The 17,218-nt window shown below is 40.2% G+C and overlaps 1 protein-coding gene across 1 annotated transcript in view; it reads left to right on the top strand.

Annotated features, from left to right (window-relative positions):
* ofcc1 (orofacial cleft 1 candidate 1) overlaps nucleotides 1-17,218 on the top strand; it is a gene marked incomplete at its 5' end in the record, with an annotated part of 74,942 nt that overhangs the window by 44,807 nt on the left and 12,917 nt on the right. The window contains 3 exons of the mRNA XM_062441978.1: nucleotides 161-413; nucleotides 889-1,052; nucleotides 4,880-5,039. Coding sequence (XP_062297962.1) covers nucleotides 161-413; nucleotides 889-1,052; nucleotides 4,880-5,039 — 577 coding nt within the window. The remainder of the gene's footprint in view (nucleotides 1-160; nucleotides 414-888; nucleotides 1,053-4,879; nucleotides 5,040-17,218) is intronic.

Below are 17,218 nucleotides of genomic sequence, written 5' to 3'. Positions count from 1 at the left end.
TCAACCACAAATAATATAATATAGTGTGTGAATTGTTGAGGCCAGTAGCCCCTGAGCTGCACAGCTTCACAAATTCTCACAAACATACCACACGCATATTGACGCATGCACATAATTCATACACATGCATGTCACCCGCTTCCGTTTCCTCTCCTGCCAGATTCCAGTTCCACGCACACACGGTGGACCTCGTATACCAGAGTTCTTTGCTCCACACCCGGGAGGAGCTGGTGATGGTGGTGGTGGGTCCCCTGACCTTGAACGCAGTAACGTTCCTGCTGGTTCTGATCAGATGGGGCTGTCAACAGATATTTGGCTCACTCCCTTCCTTCACGTCAAAGTTTATCATGGCTCAGGGAGTGTGGACAGTCCTCAACCCTCTGGCAGTCTTTGCAGTGGACGCCGTCCTCGGGGTAAGTCACTTAAAAATAACTTGGACACTTGTGCACTTTAAATAGGAGTTCACTTTATCTTGGCAAAGTGACTTAATATTACAAAAGGGGTGGGGGTGGGGGGTGAGAAAGGAAATGTGCAAGGTTAGATGGGTGTCTTTTTGGCAGTGGGATGGATTTTGTCAGTGAGGGAGGCAGGAAATGATTTACACTGTTCAGAGTTGTGAATCATTTGAGGTAATGTCTAAATCAATACCTACTATAATGGCCATAATAAAGCTGTTATTTCTGACCAAATACTTTCCCCCCCTAATTCTTTATACCAATGCTGACACACAGTGATCTAAAAAGTAATTGAAGCCTTCATGTCATCTTCTTCTGAACAATCTCTTCAGGGTCAAGAGCTTCTTCATATTGCAAATGTCCACCCTAATATATCCAACTGTTCTCATGTGCCGATTTGTCTGTTTTTTTCTTTCAATCTTTGTCTGCTCAGCGTCTTGCCTACAGCCCAGACGCACCAGTGGGTGATGCAGCCAAGCTTTACTGGCACTTCTATCGAGCTGACCAATCAGGTGCAGCGGGAGTGATCATTACCCTCTTTCTCTACGCAGTACTTCTCCTTCTGTCCATCACCATCCTCTCCATATATATTCTCAGGTAAGACACACAGGAATGTGTGAGGTGCCACCCCAACAAGCTTGGAAAAGTGTCTCAGTAGCAAGCAGCAGGTTACAGCAGGTGTAATGAATCAGTGTTTTTTTAGTTCTTTATACTGTGTATTGTAGTGTGTGTTCATATCCTCTAACTTGCTGCTAGGTCAAACTGACTTTTACGAGCCATTCATCTTGACGCGAAGACAGCAACCAGCTATCATGTCAGAGCATGTCAGTACTGAGAATTTCCATATTATATCACTAATGAAAAACACAGCGGTGATTGTGCATTCATGTTCCCACAAACACGCAGTTCAGATTTTCATAAGTGGATTCAGTTGCTTTTGACATATTGCGCTTTCACCCCTGACTTTGAGCTCTGTGTTTGACCTTCCTGGTGGCTGTGAGGCATGACAACACAGCAAAAGCTGCAAAAGCAAGGGATTATCATTTAGTTGTTTTTGTTTAATTGATGCAGCCTGTAGGGACAGTCTGCCAATGACAAGGAAGACCCTCTCTGAAACACTCTGGCCTTCAACAGCCTACTATACTCAAGCATCGGTTCAGAAATAACTCTAAAGCTTCCGCCCCCGCATCCTTGTGCCGGTTCCACCCCATCCACCATTCCTTTCCTTGCTCTGTCCACAGAAAAGCACAAAAAACAACAGAAAAATGAAAACAAATGTTGATCTAATCCATTTTGATTTTATAGTCGCATGGAATTACTTATGCAGTTATGCATCAACCTCACACATCTACACACAGGCGTGCACTCACACACACATTCAGTTATTAGACACAAAGGCAGGCACCACACAGTTGCCTTTTTGAACATACCATACTCTGCAATTGGTTGAAAAACTGAAAGCGTTTCTAATTCAAAAGTTAGATGTGTTTTGATATAGCGTGAACATGTAACCCTCTTACATTATCCGATTAGGCTGAATGTTTTGCATGGTTGGTATCACTGGATGTTCCACACATATTGAAATGGACTGCATATATATTGTGGTGATCATAAAGCATTGTGTTTTCCACTCATGTCGTGCAGATTTTTTACCAAGCCTTTACATCCTTTATGGAGCTGTTAGAAGCTTCTCAAATGGTGAGGATGAACAGAAAAACATGAAAAAAAACCTCTTACAGCCTACTTTAGAAGGCTGGTCCCTAACTGCTGAGTCAAACATTGTCCTTTTTTCTCAGTTTTACAAAATTATAGGAGAATTGCACAGCATTGCAATATGAGGGGGGACTTAAACATACACTGCAGAACTATTGATTCAGAACTTTAAGCGTTAAAGATGACTATTACACTTTTTCAATAATAGAAAGACATCATTTTTTAGCAGCATGGAGGTAGAAAAGTAGAAGGGTGGTTTATAAATGACTGCATAATGTAACTCAGTATTCATCTAAGGTGTGTTCTCCCACCCCTCATACAGTATAAGACCAAATTCCATTAACGGCTCAAAATGTAAGAAAACCCTTATTGAATTAATCAGTTTGAGATTGGCGGCCGAGGAGAGGGTGCCATCTAATTTCAGTAAGCGGGGCGCTTATCGGGCTCCAGCTAAATGGACAATATTAAAACAGCAGCCGGGAATAATGACTTCTGCCACTCAACCGCCACACGGGTTTGTGTTGAATGTAGGCCACGAGGCTGAAGCAAGTCTGATAATTTTATGGGTTACAGTTTCCTATTGGCTGCAAGGAAGGGGCTCTGACACAGAGCGTGACCTATTTCTAAAAAAATGCCTCGGGCTATATGTATAGATAGAATGGACTGTTATCCTTTTTTAATTACATTTTAGGCAGCCTTTATTCACTGGCTGCAAAAATATATATCAGTGATGGGTTTTACACCTCTATCCTCTTTGAAACTTTACAAACATCAGAAACAGTGATGTCACATTGATAGTGGTGTTACATGCAAATCATCATAAGGTTTAAGACTTAGTTTGCATTCCCTTCACAATTACTCAGTGCTGACATGTGCTTACCCATTTGTGTATGTGTGGGTTTCTGTGTGTTGAAGGGTATTCAGTATACAAGTTAGCTTGTGTATATACAGTATGTGCATACAATATACAGTTTAAACAGGAACTCGGGTTAGGGAGCAGTGAGACTCTGTATGCCCTGTAGCCCAGTTATTCATTGATCAGTTCTCCTTAAAGGAAAACTGCACTGATTGGCTGTTGTCTTGTAACATTCATGTGTATTAGTATGAGACTGGGAGGTAGGACAGTGATAGATTAGTCATGCCAAGTCAATTTTATTTATATGGCCCCCAAAAGGGTTTAACTTAACAATAAAAGCAGTTTAATTAAGCATATAATAAAACAAATGTTTATCAGACTGAAAATGCTTATGAATGAAATAAGGATATTGTATGATTGTGAGAAAATGAATCTGCAACTATTTTGATAATCAAATAATCGTTTTATTATTTTTTTAAAGCAAAAATGGCGACGATGATTTGATGTGTGATGTCATACATGGTGGTAGGAACTTAATACCTTTTGGTTGGACAAAACAAGACATTTTTTAGATGTCACCTTTGACACTGCAAAATTATCTTACTAACTTACATTTTTACTGGCACATTAAAAAGATAATTAGCAGATAAATCGATAATGAAAATAATGCACTTTTTATCCACCATGGTTATGTTCTGTTAAAATACACACATTAACAAATGTTCTTATGGTGACTCCTATATTGAAGAAAAACTGAGGGGAGCCTTATCATCCAGGTCATGTCCCAGATATAAGTAACACATACTTATATTCAGGGCACTTCCAACACTAAGGAAATGAGTCTGTTTTCAAGCGCAGAGATGCAAAGATGGTGGATTCCTCCAAGAGAGAGACCGCATAAATGAATGAGAAGCACAATTCAAGTGTAGGATGAAACTGAATGCATGCTATTCCTGTGTGTTAGGTCAAGATTTTACAAACATCCCTCTCCCAAGAGCGATAGGGAATGATGCTGAGTTCAAAGCTCCATGCCGGCTTCTTGTATAAATCCCCTCCTCCTTGATGTTGGTTTTATTTGAGAGTTGATTACCCTTTGACAGGCTAGAATCTCTATGGAAGGGCACAAGGTCTGCTGGTTTTGATGGTCAGCCAAGGCATTTGTTTACAGACATGGTGATTCTTTTTTAGAGGTTGGCTGCATGCACCCTTGTGTGGCAAAAGAAAAATAACACTTTGGTAATATGTGCTCATCTGGAGGTATGAATCAATATGCCTTCTGCTGTGCCGAACGTTTTCTAGTGACTCAGGCTTGGCTCTCCAGACGCATCTGCAACCAACACGTCCGTTGTATCTGCCATCTTTGAAGCCCAGCATTAACACTGAAGAATATCCCAGGATCTGACTCCCACACATTAACAGATGTACAACCATGCAGACACACAGCCAAACACAGACATCGCTACAGTCAGCTTGTGTTAACAAAGTGCTTCCCACTCACAGGCCATATTGTTTGATTCCTTTTGCTCTTTTATTGTGTTTGTATTGATGTATCAGACTTTTATGGAGTGTTAGCCTGCAAATATGCTTTGTGTAATCAATATAAGTTTCATATGTTCTTTCAGAGACTTGAGATCATTGTTGACCTGTTTTATAAAAGCCAACCAATATGGCAGTAAAAAACAGGATGTGATGCAGTTTAGCATAGAGGTAAATTTGTGGTAAAGATGCGTCTTTTCCCTTGCTTTGACATTTGACCCTGTGCAACCTTTACAGAGTAGAGACAGGGATTCAGTACATCATCACTCATGTATCCACTTTCCCCTCCTCACCTCTTCTCTCACAACATACCTTACAGATTCCACAATGATGGTCGCATGCTGGATGTCTTCCAGAGGCTCACAGCCAAAGAGGGGACATACTTCCTGCCTCAAGACCTGGAGCTGTCCAATCAGGAGCTGAGCTACATTGTCAAGAAGGCAGAGCAGTGGAGAGGCTTCAATGGGGAGAGGCGCAAGGTAAGCAACTCACCACACTGCAACCTCTTCTCCTGTCTCTCTAGACAATGCTCTTCTCCTCAAACCCTTCATGATTAATTGGGCTAATGGCTGTTTTCTTAACGACAGAATGAGCTAAAAGGTCATTGATACTAATCTGTTAGATTGGTCTGTGTAAAGAGGAGAAATTAAAGTTGGTTGCCTCTAACCCCAGGAGATTTCAGCCATGGTGCGCCTCTGACGGAAAGTCTGGCAGTCTGGCAGGATGAGTGTGATACTGAATGAACAATCATGGCAGCCATGATGGTATCACGCTGTCCATCATTACCAGATTCAATTTGGTCACTTTAACGAAGATATTACGTCCGAGTGGATGTATAGAATAGGCTCATTTTATATCATTAAATTTTCTTTAGTTACATTTCAGAAAGCTGAGAATTCATCTCAGAGGTCTTTAGCTTCATTCTAATTAGTACAAGATAATTACCAAAACAGAAACTCGGCTAGCGGGCTGCCTGATTAGTCTGTGGAAACCAATTTCCAAAGATATTTCATTAAAGAAAGACTGCTCAATCAACACACATGCTGGGATGCATGTGCACATGCTATACTGGGCATTATCTTAATGCGAACTGAGCATGGACAACTTGGTGTCAGTGGGTGCAGGATTCCAGTTTGCATAAATGCATGTCCCCATGAAATTACTATCGCTGGAGTGAGGCGGCCGCATGTTTGGCAGCCCAGCGCAGGTTGATGGTGATGACACAGGGAAGGGCAGTGTATTAGCACAGAGTCTACACCCGATGTAGAATCTTTGCATAGTGATTGAAAATGTGACTTGTTAAGATAAGGGAAATAGAACGCAGCGATCAAACTGCAGCCCCCTTTAATTTATTCTGTAGGGTTTGTTGGGTGGCACACATCACTCGGTGTTCTCCATGTTCATTAACTAATTTGCTCTTCTTGAGGGGGAAAAAAGTAAAACTACCATATGCTCTGTTTCTGGGGATAGATAGACTGGCTGTACGGAAATTATACACTGTTTTATCTTACAGGGAGTAAAAAACAGGACTGACCAATACAAAACATGTTTGGCAAAGGGTCAAAGTACTTGATCATATTTGTACAATTGTGAACACAATGTTAAGTTCCTCAAACCCCATTCTAGCAAACTAGTCTACACCTGGAAAGATTCTCCTAATTACAGTCTCAACCAATAAAAACTTCATCTAAACTAGAATATAACAAGTTCAAACTTCTGTTGAAGCTTGTTTTGCAAGGTGTTGATGAAGCTTGTTAAGTACCTCATAGAAATCTTACTGATAAAGTGAACTCACTTTCTAAGGTCTTTGTTGAGAATCAAAACAGACCCTAAAATGGATGATGTTGTACTGTTCATGTTATTAGTGCAAGGTCACATTTCTCTGAGAACTGTTTTAAAATGTAATACCAGACCAGTCTCACAATCTGCATACAAAGAACAAACTTTACACTTTCAAATTGTGTGCAGTGCGAATGTCAAAGTCCAATTTTGCATGCAAGTGACACATTAAATCATTTGAACTTTTTTTGCATCTCATTTAATGCTGTTAGTTAGGTTTACACACAAAAACCACTTGGTCAGGGTTAGGGAAAGATCATGGTTTAGGCTGAAATGGTTAAAAATCACCAGCAACATGTTGCCATAAATGATCTGCAACTTTTTGCCAATAAGTCATCTGCCCAACTTGTATACTCCTAATAAGCCAAAAAAAAAAAATAACCTTTTAGTTAACCTTATAATTTAATTAATTAATTGATTAATTGATTAAATCTTCTTTCCATCTTCACCCCTGTCCTTTACATCCATTAATCTACCCTCAATATCTAATACCTCCTGAATTTCAATTAAAACCTTTGTGTTATTTGTATGCAGATTGAAGAGACCAGGCCAGTAATACTAGATACTAGATCGATCATTTGTGTACTTCACTTCATACATGAAGTTAAACTACAATTTTCCCCAGGTTTTGTGTTTTTTACACTTGTCTTGTTAGTCTTAATGAAGTGCAACCCTGGCTCTGAGAGGTGACTACACAACTGCTAATGGCATGGTGATGGATGTGTTTATTGGGAGAAAATTTAACTTCCCCATGTTTGGAGACTTTGAAATAAATTACATCCCCAAAGTTTGTGATTAAGAAAAGGCTTCATTTAGTTGCTGATGGCCTCTTGCTGTGGTGTCACGGCTAAATCATCCTTACATTAGAGCATATCTCCCTCCACAGCAACAATTACAGCACACTTCATATTGTCCCTAATTTGGCGTTCTTAAACTGATAAAATGTTAACACGTTAACACATTTTCCAGCCTGATGAAAATTTAGGGTTATTGCGTTTTATGATTTTTACATTATTCAAGCAGGCCATTTTTCATCTAAATAAGATGGGCCTTGCCATTATTTCATAATTATTGTAACAATTTCTCCTGTGAAAAGGGTCACTTTCCTAACTCAGCAAAGACATATCCCTATTAGACTAATTTGCCTACATGCAAATTTTTGCCATTTTTCCCTCATTAACTATTTATCATAGACAGGAAAAAAATATATTCATGAAGGCAAGCAAAGGAGCAGCCCGACAGAGCTGAAACTAATATTTTGCAACTCTAATGATTTTTTGCATCCTTAATTAGATAGAATAAGGTTGATATGATTAGGTCAGGATGTAGTGTTTTTCATTAAAAATACATTTCAGAAACTGTATTCCAAATGTGCCCTTGCAATTAAATAATGAATCTGACGCATTCCTTATTACGGACCCAATTAATATCAGAGGCAAGGGCGTAATTTTAATAACAGTGGGCCACGAGGCCTTCATTAGCTGAGTGAGAGAAAGGAGGGATAGGAGAAGGAAAACAAGGTACTCGGAGGAACAGCGGCAGTCTGATATTGAGCCAATTTTAGAAAGTTATTGAACAGAACACTCTTAAAAGGATAAAGTATGACATTTTCAACAAATTAGATCTGGGGCAAATAAGAACCGCAAAAACCTCTTGTTTGTTTTACCCCGATCTGATACCATTTGTAAGTCAGTTATCAGATAGGGAAACTGAAAATCATTGAGTCTTTTAAGGTTAAATCGGATACTTAAGGTATGTAAACTTATAATAACACACTGTAGCAGCAGTTGAGCCTGCTTTGGATCACAAGTAGCAGTTGCTACAATTTTCTTTTAACTCTGCATGAGTCAGGAAACTTTGAACAGACACATGTTAGAAATCTGTCAGCCAGTTTGCACAGTGCAACCCACTGCGGATCTCTTGTAACTGAACTATCATCACCTGCAGTATGTAATGAGCTAGTGAGATAAGCAGACTGTTGCGTTATTTTTTTACACAAACATACTTGTCAAATATGATTTATGTGTGTGACAGGTTTTACAATTCTGCATTAAAGGAGGAAATTAGTTTGCAGCATGCATAGCATCAGAGGTTTTACAACATCCTGTGAGTCATCATGGCTTTACTACTGTTTATGCTAAGCAAAACTGATTCATTTAATGTCAGTAAAACAAAATGAGAGATGATTATAATCAATTAGGTTAAAACTAGTTTTCTGGATTTGCTGTGCTGTAACTTAGAACTCAGCAAAATCTCTATGCCGCTGTGTCTCCCTGCAGCACTGAAACAATAAAAAAAAGAATCCACATTCAATAACCAACCTGCAAATGGCCTATTATTATAAAACTTGTAATTTTCAAAAGGCTGCCATCGAACATAATCTAATTTTTACTTTCTCACCAATTAACTTTATATTATAAATTCCTTCACGCCATATGATCATTTGAGTTGCTTCCAGGTTTAAATATTACTCTCAGGTTAAGATGACAGCAGTAGAGCTTCCTCTCTAAGCAAAGTGAGAGAATGAGTCGAGGACCTACAGTATGTAACTATCTGCCTTTTAATTTGATCTCAGGAAAGAAGAGAAAAGAATAACTTTCAGTTAAAGACCGTTAGCGTCAAGTGTTGTGGATAACAGCTGAGAGAGAGAGAGAGAGAGAGCGTTAACTCATTCACCAATTATTGCATTTTTTAAAGCTGAAATTCTTTAAGACTTAGCTCACTCTTTTTGTTCCCCACTGCTTTTTACATGAGGTAACAGGCATCAAACCGTGTATATGCTTTGTGTGCTATTCCATTTTTGCTTTAACCACAACAGCAATTTATTTGAAAAGAAGTTGTAAAATACTTCTTATAATCAACATCCAATTCCAGACAAAACACTAATATTGTTTTTAAATACTATGGTTCCCTAGAGCAGCACCATGCAGCTTGATATAAATCAGCACCACAGCTGAAGTTCCTCCAGTTTGCAAAGTAGGGTTGTGAAATAAGGTCATGAAAAGATATATCGACTCAATATATCTAATATCTAGGACAGCAGAATCAGTAATTATACTGTATCTAGACAATGTATGTCAAGCAAAAGTAAAGATTTGAGTTTTCAAATTTATTTCAGATATAACTTTATTTCTCAGAATCTAAAGAGATATAATCAAAATTGATGGCCTTAACATTAACCATTAATCATATTTTTGAGTTATCAAGGACCATAGCAATAATAGAAAGCCTAAAAAAATATCAATAAGTCACAAGCTAAACATCACACTCACTGAACCAATGTCATGAAAATAAAAAGCACATTTCTTGCTATGTTATCAAAGCACATTGAAGTGCCGAAACTATCTTAAAATATTGCATTTTCCACTGAGAATAAAATTAATGGCAGTCATTTTCAAAGACAGAAACCTGACAGGCACACACAATGTGGACACAGGCTTATAGACAAGAATGGGCCAAAAACAGAAAAAACAAAATAAGAAAATGTTGGCATCTCACAATTAAACAGCCATTATTGTTAAATGAAATGAGTACTTTTTGCACTGTGGACCAATGTAGCTATTACACATTTTAATGTGGGCTAATGAAAAGTTGACAGACTTTATCAGGAGACTGTAGTCAATGCTGCGGATTATTCTACAAGAAACTAATTTATACAAAATGAAACAAACAAGAATCCTCACATTCCCTGCACTTTTAATGCTATCATGCTCTGAGCTACTGAGTGTGCTAGCATGCTCCACATCATACTAGTGGTTCAGTAATGAGCCCCATTAATTATGTAAAGGCAGTGATGCAGATGGACCTAATTAATTGTCTCCCGTCACCCCCCTGATTACTGTACCTGGAAGGGAGGTGTTAATTTCTGTAATACTTAAGCAGGTACGCAAACTGTTTTGTCAGAGCCACTGCTATGACAATGACATAGTGGAGCGCCAGCTTACCCGCTGCAAATCTCTTTTCCTGTTAATTCACCAAAAGGAAAGTTTCCCAGTGGTTATGGTGACATTGTGATAATTGAAGGAGAGAGGGACAGATGAAAAGAAGCAGAGCAGGAGGGAGAGAGGAGAGAGGGAGTTTGTGCGGCGGCCCTGGAGATGTTTTCGCAACCTGATTGCATCAACATTTGCGTTCCTTCGTGCCGTTTGTCTCCGTATGTCTAGGTAATGGGTTACCAGCGGGCAAGTTTGGGAACACCCAAGGTGCTTTGCAACAGCAGCGTGGTTGGTGGGGAGTAAACCTGTTGAGAGTCAAACAGCACAGATTGGAATGGTAATGATAACTAGAGTATGGCTGTTAATCATATAAGACATGTTTTCCATGTTAATCTCCAGCAGTGACATGATGGTACCACCTGACCAGAGGTGGTTCACGGTCAACCAGGGTCATCACTTAACCCACTAATTACCTAAAGACAAAAAAAGAGCATTTGTAGTTTTAATCCCATTGCAAAAGTTAATTCAGAAATAGTCTGAAAAAAATAATAAAGAATACAACATGCCACCAAAATTACAATAATTTCATACATTTCACAGGTGAATGGGGAATTTTACCATTATAAAATCTACATGGTCTCTTAACTCTCTCCAATAAAGTATTTCAGTTTATTTACAACACAACAATGCACATTATTCTCATAACACAGCACTTCACCTGGATAATTCATCAGTCTTGCTGTGCAAATAGTACAGTAAAGTGAGTAGGAGGCCACCTGAGACGCAAATCTTAATTCAAGTAAAGAAAAGAAGAAGCTTTGGGAAGGAAGGCAGACAGAGGGAGCAGTGGGCTGTGAAAGGATACACAGGAACCGCTGTCACATAACAATAGAACCCTCAGCTCCCGAACAGGAACCCATAACAGCAACACAGGAACACCAGGAGAGGAGAGGACAGGCTGAGTGCTTCAGTGGAATAGGAGGGGTCGTCTAGAGTCAGAGGGCAGCTTATGGTCTATTGTGTGTGTGTGTGTGTGTGTGTGTGTGCGTGTGTGCGAGCGTGCATGTGTGTGTGTGTGCGTGTCTGTGTGTAAGCATGAGGTCACAGAGATCTCCAAACCCCCCGCTAGCCTCTACCAAAGAGCAATGTGGTCAGTATTTGTATGCATGTGTGTATCCATGTTTGTGCACGTGTGCGTATACCGTCATCCACATTTTTATATGTGAGTACATGCATGCAAACCTTTGGTGCGCACCTGCATGTGCATGTCACATTAGAGTGGCTTCTTCAATTACAGCAGATTTTTTCCCCCCTTTTTTTCTTTTAGTGGACAGTGCTGAGGGCCCCAATGTCCTGAGGCATTTGCGAGCAGGCAGGCAAGGACAGGAGCGACGTAGCAGCAAGTACAGCATCCACAGTCAGAGCATTAGGGGGCTCAATATGAGATATGACTGCAAAGGCTACATACCTGTGTTCCTGAAAAGGTCATAGACTTGCTGGGCAGTAATGTGTGAAAGCAGTGCACGGTGGTAAAAAACAAAAAAAAGAAAAGAAAAAAAACAGATAAAGCTCAAACACATATACTCTCTCACCTCTTGTATCCTTTTATGGATACAAATACAACGCACATTAAGGGACACTGACCCATCCAATTAAAGATAATGCTAAAATGCACATAAAGAAAAAACAAAACACTGTACAATCATTTTTTGTCTCTGAGGGGACACCAGCCAAGTGCTAACACATCTATATGGTACATAATATCTTCTTAAAATTGAGAAATCCAAAAACAACAGAGAGAGAGCGAAGCTTTGTAAACAATGAGGAATTTTCACAGAGACTTTACCCTCCAATATACATATGGGTTTAACTTCACTGAAAAATCATGTAGTGCATTCTCAGCCACTGAAATGTACGTGCATCCATTTTTATTCAGTGAACACATTGTTTTTTTAAAGAACCATTTGTTAAAGAGCAGTGGCTTGTTTTAGAGCTTTTTATTCTCACTATATCAGGGATGTTATTCAGTGCAGTCTTGGTGGAGCAGATGTGCGCAGCGACATCCTACCCCCTCATTATATTCTGTCTTCTATCATGTTGGAATCTGTCTCCAGGTCTATTTTGAAATCTGGTTTGAATGACCTACTGCTTGGGACATAAGCTTCTTAAGTTAGACTGTCCTTTGCCTCCAATTCCAGTATGAGTATTGTTCTCTATAATGCATGTGCCTCTTTCTTGACCTCTGTTTAGCACCTGCTAGTGCTCTAGGAGCAAGAGGTAATACCCATACAGGCCATAGCATTCTGAAAGCTGGGCATGTGAGGGCATGGACACAGGCAGTGCTATTACCAGTGTCTCACTGGGTCATCAAGCACAGGTAATTTCAGCTGTTTAACAAGCAAAGGTTTCCCTGGTAACTGGCTAAGTGAAAAAGCAATCACTATGACTGCATGCTCAGTGCCAAAACGTTGTTGTTGCTCACTCTTCTCAGGTAGCAACACATCCATATGTCTCATACAGTAGGCTGTACCTGTACAGTGTCACAGGGGGGTCATGATTTGTTCCCCAGGTCCTGATGGCATTGTAAGCTGGCCTGAAGTATTTCGGGAACAGTACAACGACTATGCATTGTACATGATTAGAACGGAAAGTTTGTTTGAAAAAGTAAGGGTCATGTTTTTTGAAGTGTCCTCTGCTGGATCCTGTTATATGTTTCACAGCCATAAATACCTCACAAGTGGTTTCCAGACGTCTTTATCAGAATTGAGCATCTGTCGATACAGTGTCAGACTGTGTCAGAGGAGGGCAAGTCCCAATAGAGTCTTAAAAATTCATTGTTTTCCCTAGCATCAGATTATTTTTAAATATAAGCATTTTTATGGCTTATTTTGTTTTTGTTAGGTTTTATAAATTCATTTTAAATGTAATACTTTTGTGATAATACATTTAAAGGATGTTAAACATCTGCTTACTTAATTTTACTTGAGGTGCTTCTCATATCCAAAAACAAGTGTGGGGTCATCTTGTAATCAGGGTTTTATATTGTTTATTCTAGTTCTGTGAACACAGGTGGATTCATTAAGCTTCCCAATATTCTTGTTTAAATTTCACAAAGTAATGCACATTTCTCACAAACACACCACCATGATGTCTCATCCCATTTCTAGACAGGCCCACAGTTCCAGCAGCAGACAGAGAGAGAAAAGGAGCAAGTGTTCCAGTATGAACTCGTCGGTGTGAACAGTTTAATTACAGGGAGTGTCAGCCCCATTGCTTAATGTGTCCCTCACAATTAATCCAGGGAGAGGATGTCATTATCTACCAAAGCCTGGGCCTGGGCAGGCTTTTCTGTCAGAGGGAAAAGAAGGAGGGAATGAGAGAGTGAGAAAGACAAAGCGAGTCAAAACAAGGAAGTGCCTTTGGTCAGCAGCCTACAGTATGGCCGACCTCCGTGTCACACAAAAGGATCAAGCTAAGATGCTTGGAGATTGTTTCAAAACATAGTGTTCTTTGAATATTTCGGACACTTGCGTCTTGTGACTGCATCGGTGAGGAAGGGCTTTTCCCTTTAATTTCTTCATAATATGAAGCATCGTCTGTCAGCTGTCAAAACATGTCCAGCTGGAAGAGGTTAAATTGACGCCAAGTTTTCACCACTTTGGGATGCTTTTTTTGTCCTTTCCTTCTCCACCTCCTCCACCTCCCCTCCTTTCTCCTGCATCAGGCCAAATCCCGAGGAGTCCTGGCCTGTTCCCGTGCCATCCCATAATGCGAAACAGAAGGAAACAAATTGGACTGTTGAAGAGGGAGAAAAGACTTTTGCAGGAGCTCTGCACATGCACGGAACAAAAAATAAAGATTACTCATTTCACGCCAGTTCGAAAAGTTTTGTAACCACCACTTGGCTCGGATCTGTGTTGCGGATGTAGATGGTTCCACCAAAACTTTAATGAATTAATGTTACATGTGTTGACCTGTTAGATGTGATTATTGTGGAAACATAAGTCAATTTTGTCAGATGATGACATTTTAAATGGCACTCAGTATGTATGCAGACACACAGAGACATTACTGTAACGCATGCTCAAACACACATATAAACATTCACATGCAGCCTCGGACTCCACAGAGGTTTTACAGCTTGAACTTGACAGATCTGATTCTTTTTGACTGTCCATCGTTAGTCACTTCTTTTCCCTTCTCTTCCTTCCTTTCCTTTAAAGATTTTGACCTTGGCTGCTTCCTGCGGCCCGGAGGGTATGAGGAAGGTCTGGTGATTGTGACAGGTGTCGCGTCTTAACAGCCCCACATGACATCCCGAGGAGAGATAGACATTTGGATTTTTTTTCATAAGGGTTTCACTCATAACCTTAAAGAGACAGAGTGGTGTGTGTGTATATGTGTGTGTGTGTGTGTGTGTGTGTGCATGCACATGTACAGTATGTGTGAGCACGCGTGTGTGCTTCTTACCACTGATTCCCAGCTCTCATTTCGGTTATTGGCTTGGATACTTATCACCTTCAGCCTTCGAGGCCTGATTAGGTTGAAGCTACTCCAAAGTCAAATTTTGGATATCAAAGGCAATACCCAGCTTTGGCATCTGTCTGCAGCATCTTAATACAAAGCTGGTCTCCTGGAATTTTGAGAATTGAGCATGATGTCTTAAAATATGTGTTCTGTGTGAGAGAAATATGTTAAAGTGAGAGAAATATGTTTTTGCACTACAAAAGGATTACCTAGAGTAGGCATGTCTGCAAACAGTGAATTATTTTGGAGGGAATTATTGGTGGTTTGATCTGTGTAGCTTTTGGTAATACTAAATAGTAAGAGTTTGAGGAGGCTTGTTTTTAATGCCAACTGATGCAACTGCTTTAATTATGTTTGTCCTTTTCTCTAATCTTTTTAAGAATATTTTACTCACATGGATACTATGTCAGTTAGCAGTGTTTGCTTCTATCTTACTGTATTTTTTCAGGTTTCACGTTATATATCTGTATGTTTAAATGGGCATTGTACGGTATGTGTTACTTTTAAGAAACTGAGTACTCAGTCATTTGTGAACAGAGTATTAGAAACATTAAAATATGGGACAGACTATTTTTTCTTTAATAAAGTCGCAGGTGAACTTCAATGTGCTACACAACAAAACTGGAAAAGTGATTTCCTTAGGGCCCAGGGTGAGTCAGACATGGTGTGGAAGTAAGAGATGGGCTGCTATCTGAGTTGTTTACTGTAGGCTTGGAGTAGGCTTTATTTTGTGCAAAGGAGATTAGTAACAGTAAATTATGCATATCTTATTTTCTGGATTATCTCAGGCACTCAGAGATACTATCTCACTGGATAATCTCTTTTAAAGTCGTTCAGTTTATTCTGACTGTAAATATAGTCATTGTTACTTGTTTATCTTTTCTCGAAGTCCAATTTGGTCTGTGCCACTTTTGGTTGGAGTGTATGATTGCACTTTAACTATGATTATTCAAGTTGAAATATTTATAGACAGTGATCTTTGCTTTATAGGCACAGTAATGAGGGGAGGGTGGATGAAAGCTACTGTAGCTTGCAAGACATTTTATCACTCTGTGTGTACGTGTGTGTGCATATGTGTGTGTCCCTGCATGCAAATATGAATGGGTGGCCTGTCTTGTCCAGTGGTGCGTTTAACCAGACGCAGACCTTTGCTTCAGCCAAATCAGGCCCAACGCAGACAGTGTGCATCCATGCCATTTTCAAGCTGCTCCAATTATATCTGCTGACTGTCCACATATTGGCCAAATTTACAATAATAGCATATCTATTTCCATTCTAATGGCTGACATTGCTTGGCTTATCCATGCATGTATGTCGGTGGTCTTTTATGCTTTGTGGTTAAGCCTGTTCCCAGTCATGTGCAATGTGCTGTAGCCCTTCTTGGCCTTGTGCAGTATATGTATGTGATGCAAGTAACCCAGTGTGTGCTTTTTGTGCGTATCTGTGCATGCATTAATATCTGAGCATTTGTGCAGTGTGACCCTTGACGTATTAAGCTTGTGCATCTGCACTACAGGGTACAGTATGTGCCTAATATTTCAAAATAGTGTAAGAGTGTGTGAACCCAGTACATATGGGTTTGGGCGTGCGTCCATGAACCCATGTTGGTACATGTGTTTGTGTGCCTACATACAGTCTGTGTCTGTGTATGTGGTATGAACCCAGTGCTCGGCAAACAGGCCTTGAACCCGGGCCAGCTCTGACAGACAGGGTGGTGGTGGTGGTGGAGTGGAGAGATTGACCCTCTATAGCTTAGAGAGCCTCTGCACAGTGCACACTCCCCTCACCCCTCCTCCCCTCCTGCCCATCACCCCACAACCCTCCCCTCCCTCCCTCCCCCCACTCCCTGCTGCCTAGCCCCAAGCGCCCGCAGGCGTTGGAGATGCACGCATGCGTTGCCTCACTGTGTGAGGCTTTGTTTGTGAGCAAGGGTGTGTGTGTGTGTGTGTGTGTGTGTGTGTGTGTGTGTGTGTGTGTGTGTGTGTGTGTGTGTGTGTGTGTGTGTGTGTGTGTGTGTGTGTGGACAAAAGAAGCAACCATGTCTACCTCTTCTCTCACTTGGCAATAATCGTTGATGCTCCTTCCTGCTTTATCGGTGCTTGCGTGGCCACTGTACCTTCATATTGTGACTGCCCTTTGTTTTGAAAAGTACATAAAAATCTGTGTCAAATGTTTCAAACACAGCAAAAATATGCTTCCATAATTAAAACAAAAGATAGAAAAGATGTTACTGAAATCAATGGTTAGTGTCACCAGCAAATAAGCAAATTGTATAAGGCCTACCATTCAGAATGCTGATATATTCTCATCTCTGCATATCTGGCTTCCTGTAATTGAAAATTTATACTGTACTTGAC

This window comes from Scomber scombrus, chromosome 20, assembly GCF_963691925.1.
Source record: "Scomber scombrus chromosome 20, fScoSco1.1, whole genome shotgun sequence".
Lineage (NCBI taxonomy): Eukaryota > Metazoa > Chordata > Actinopteri > Scombriformes > Scombridae > Scomber > Scomber scombrus.
The sequence above is the reverse complement of the archived record's forward strand: the minus strand, read 5'-3'. Positions and strand labels throughout refer to the sequence as shown.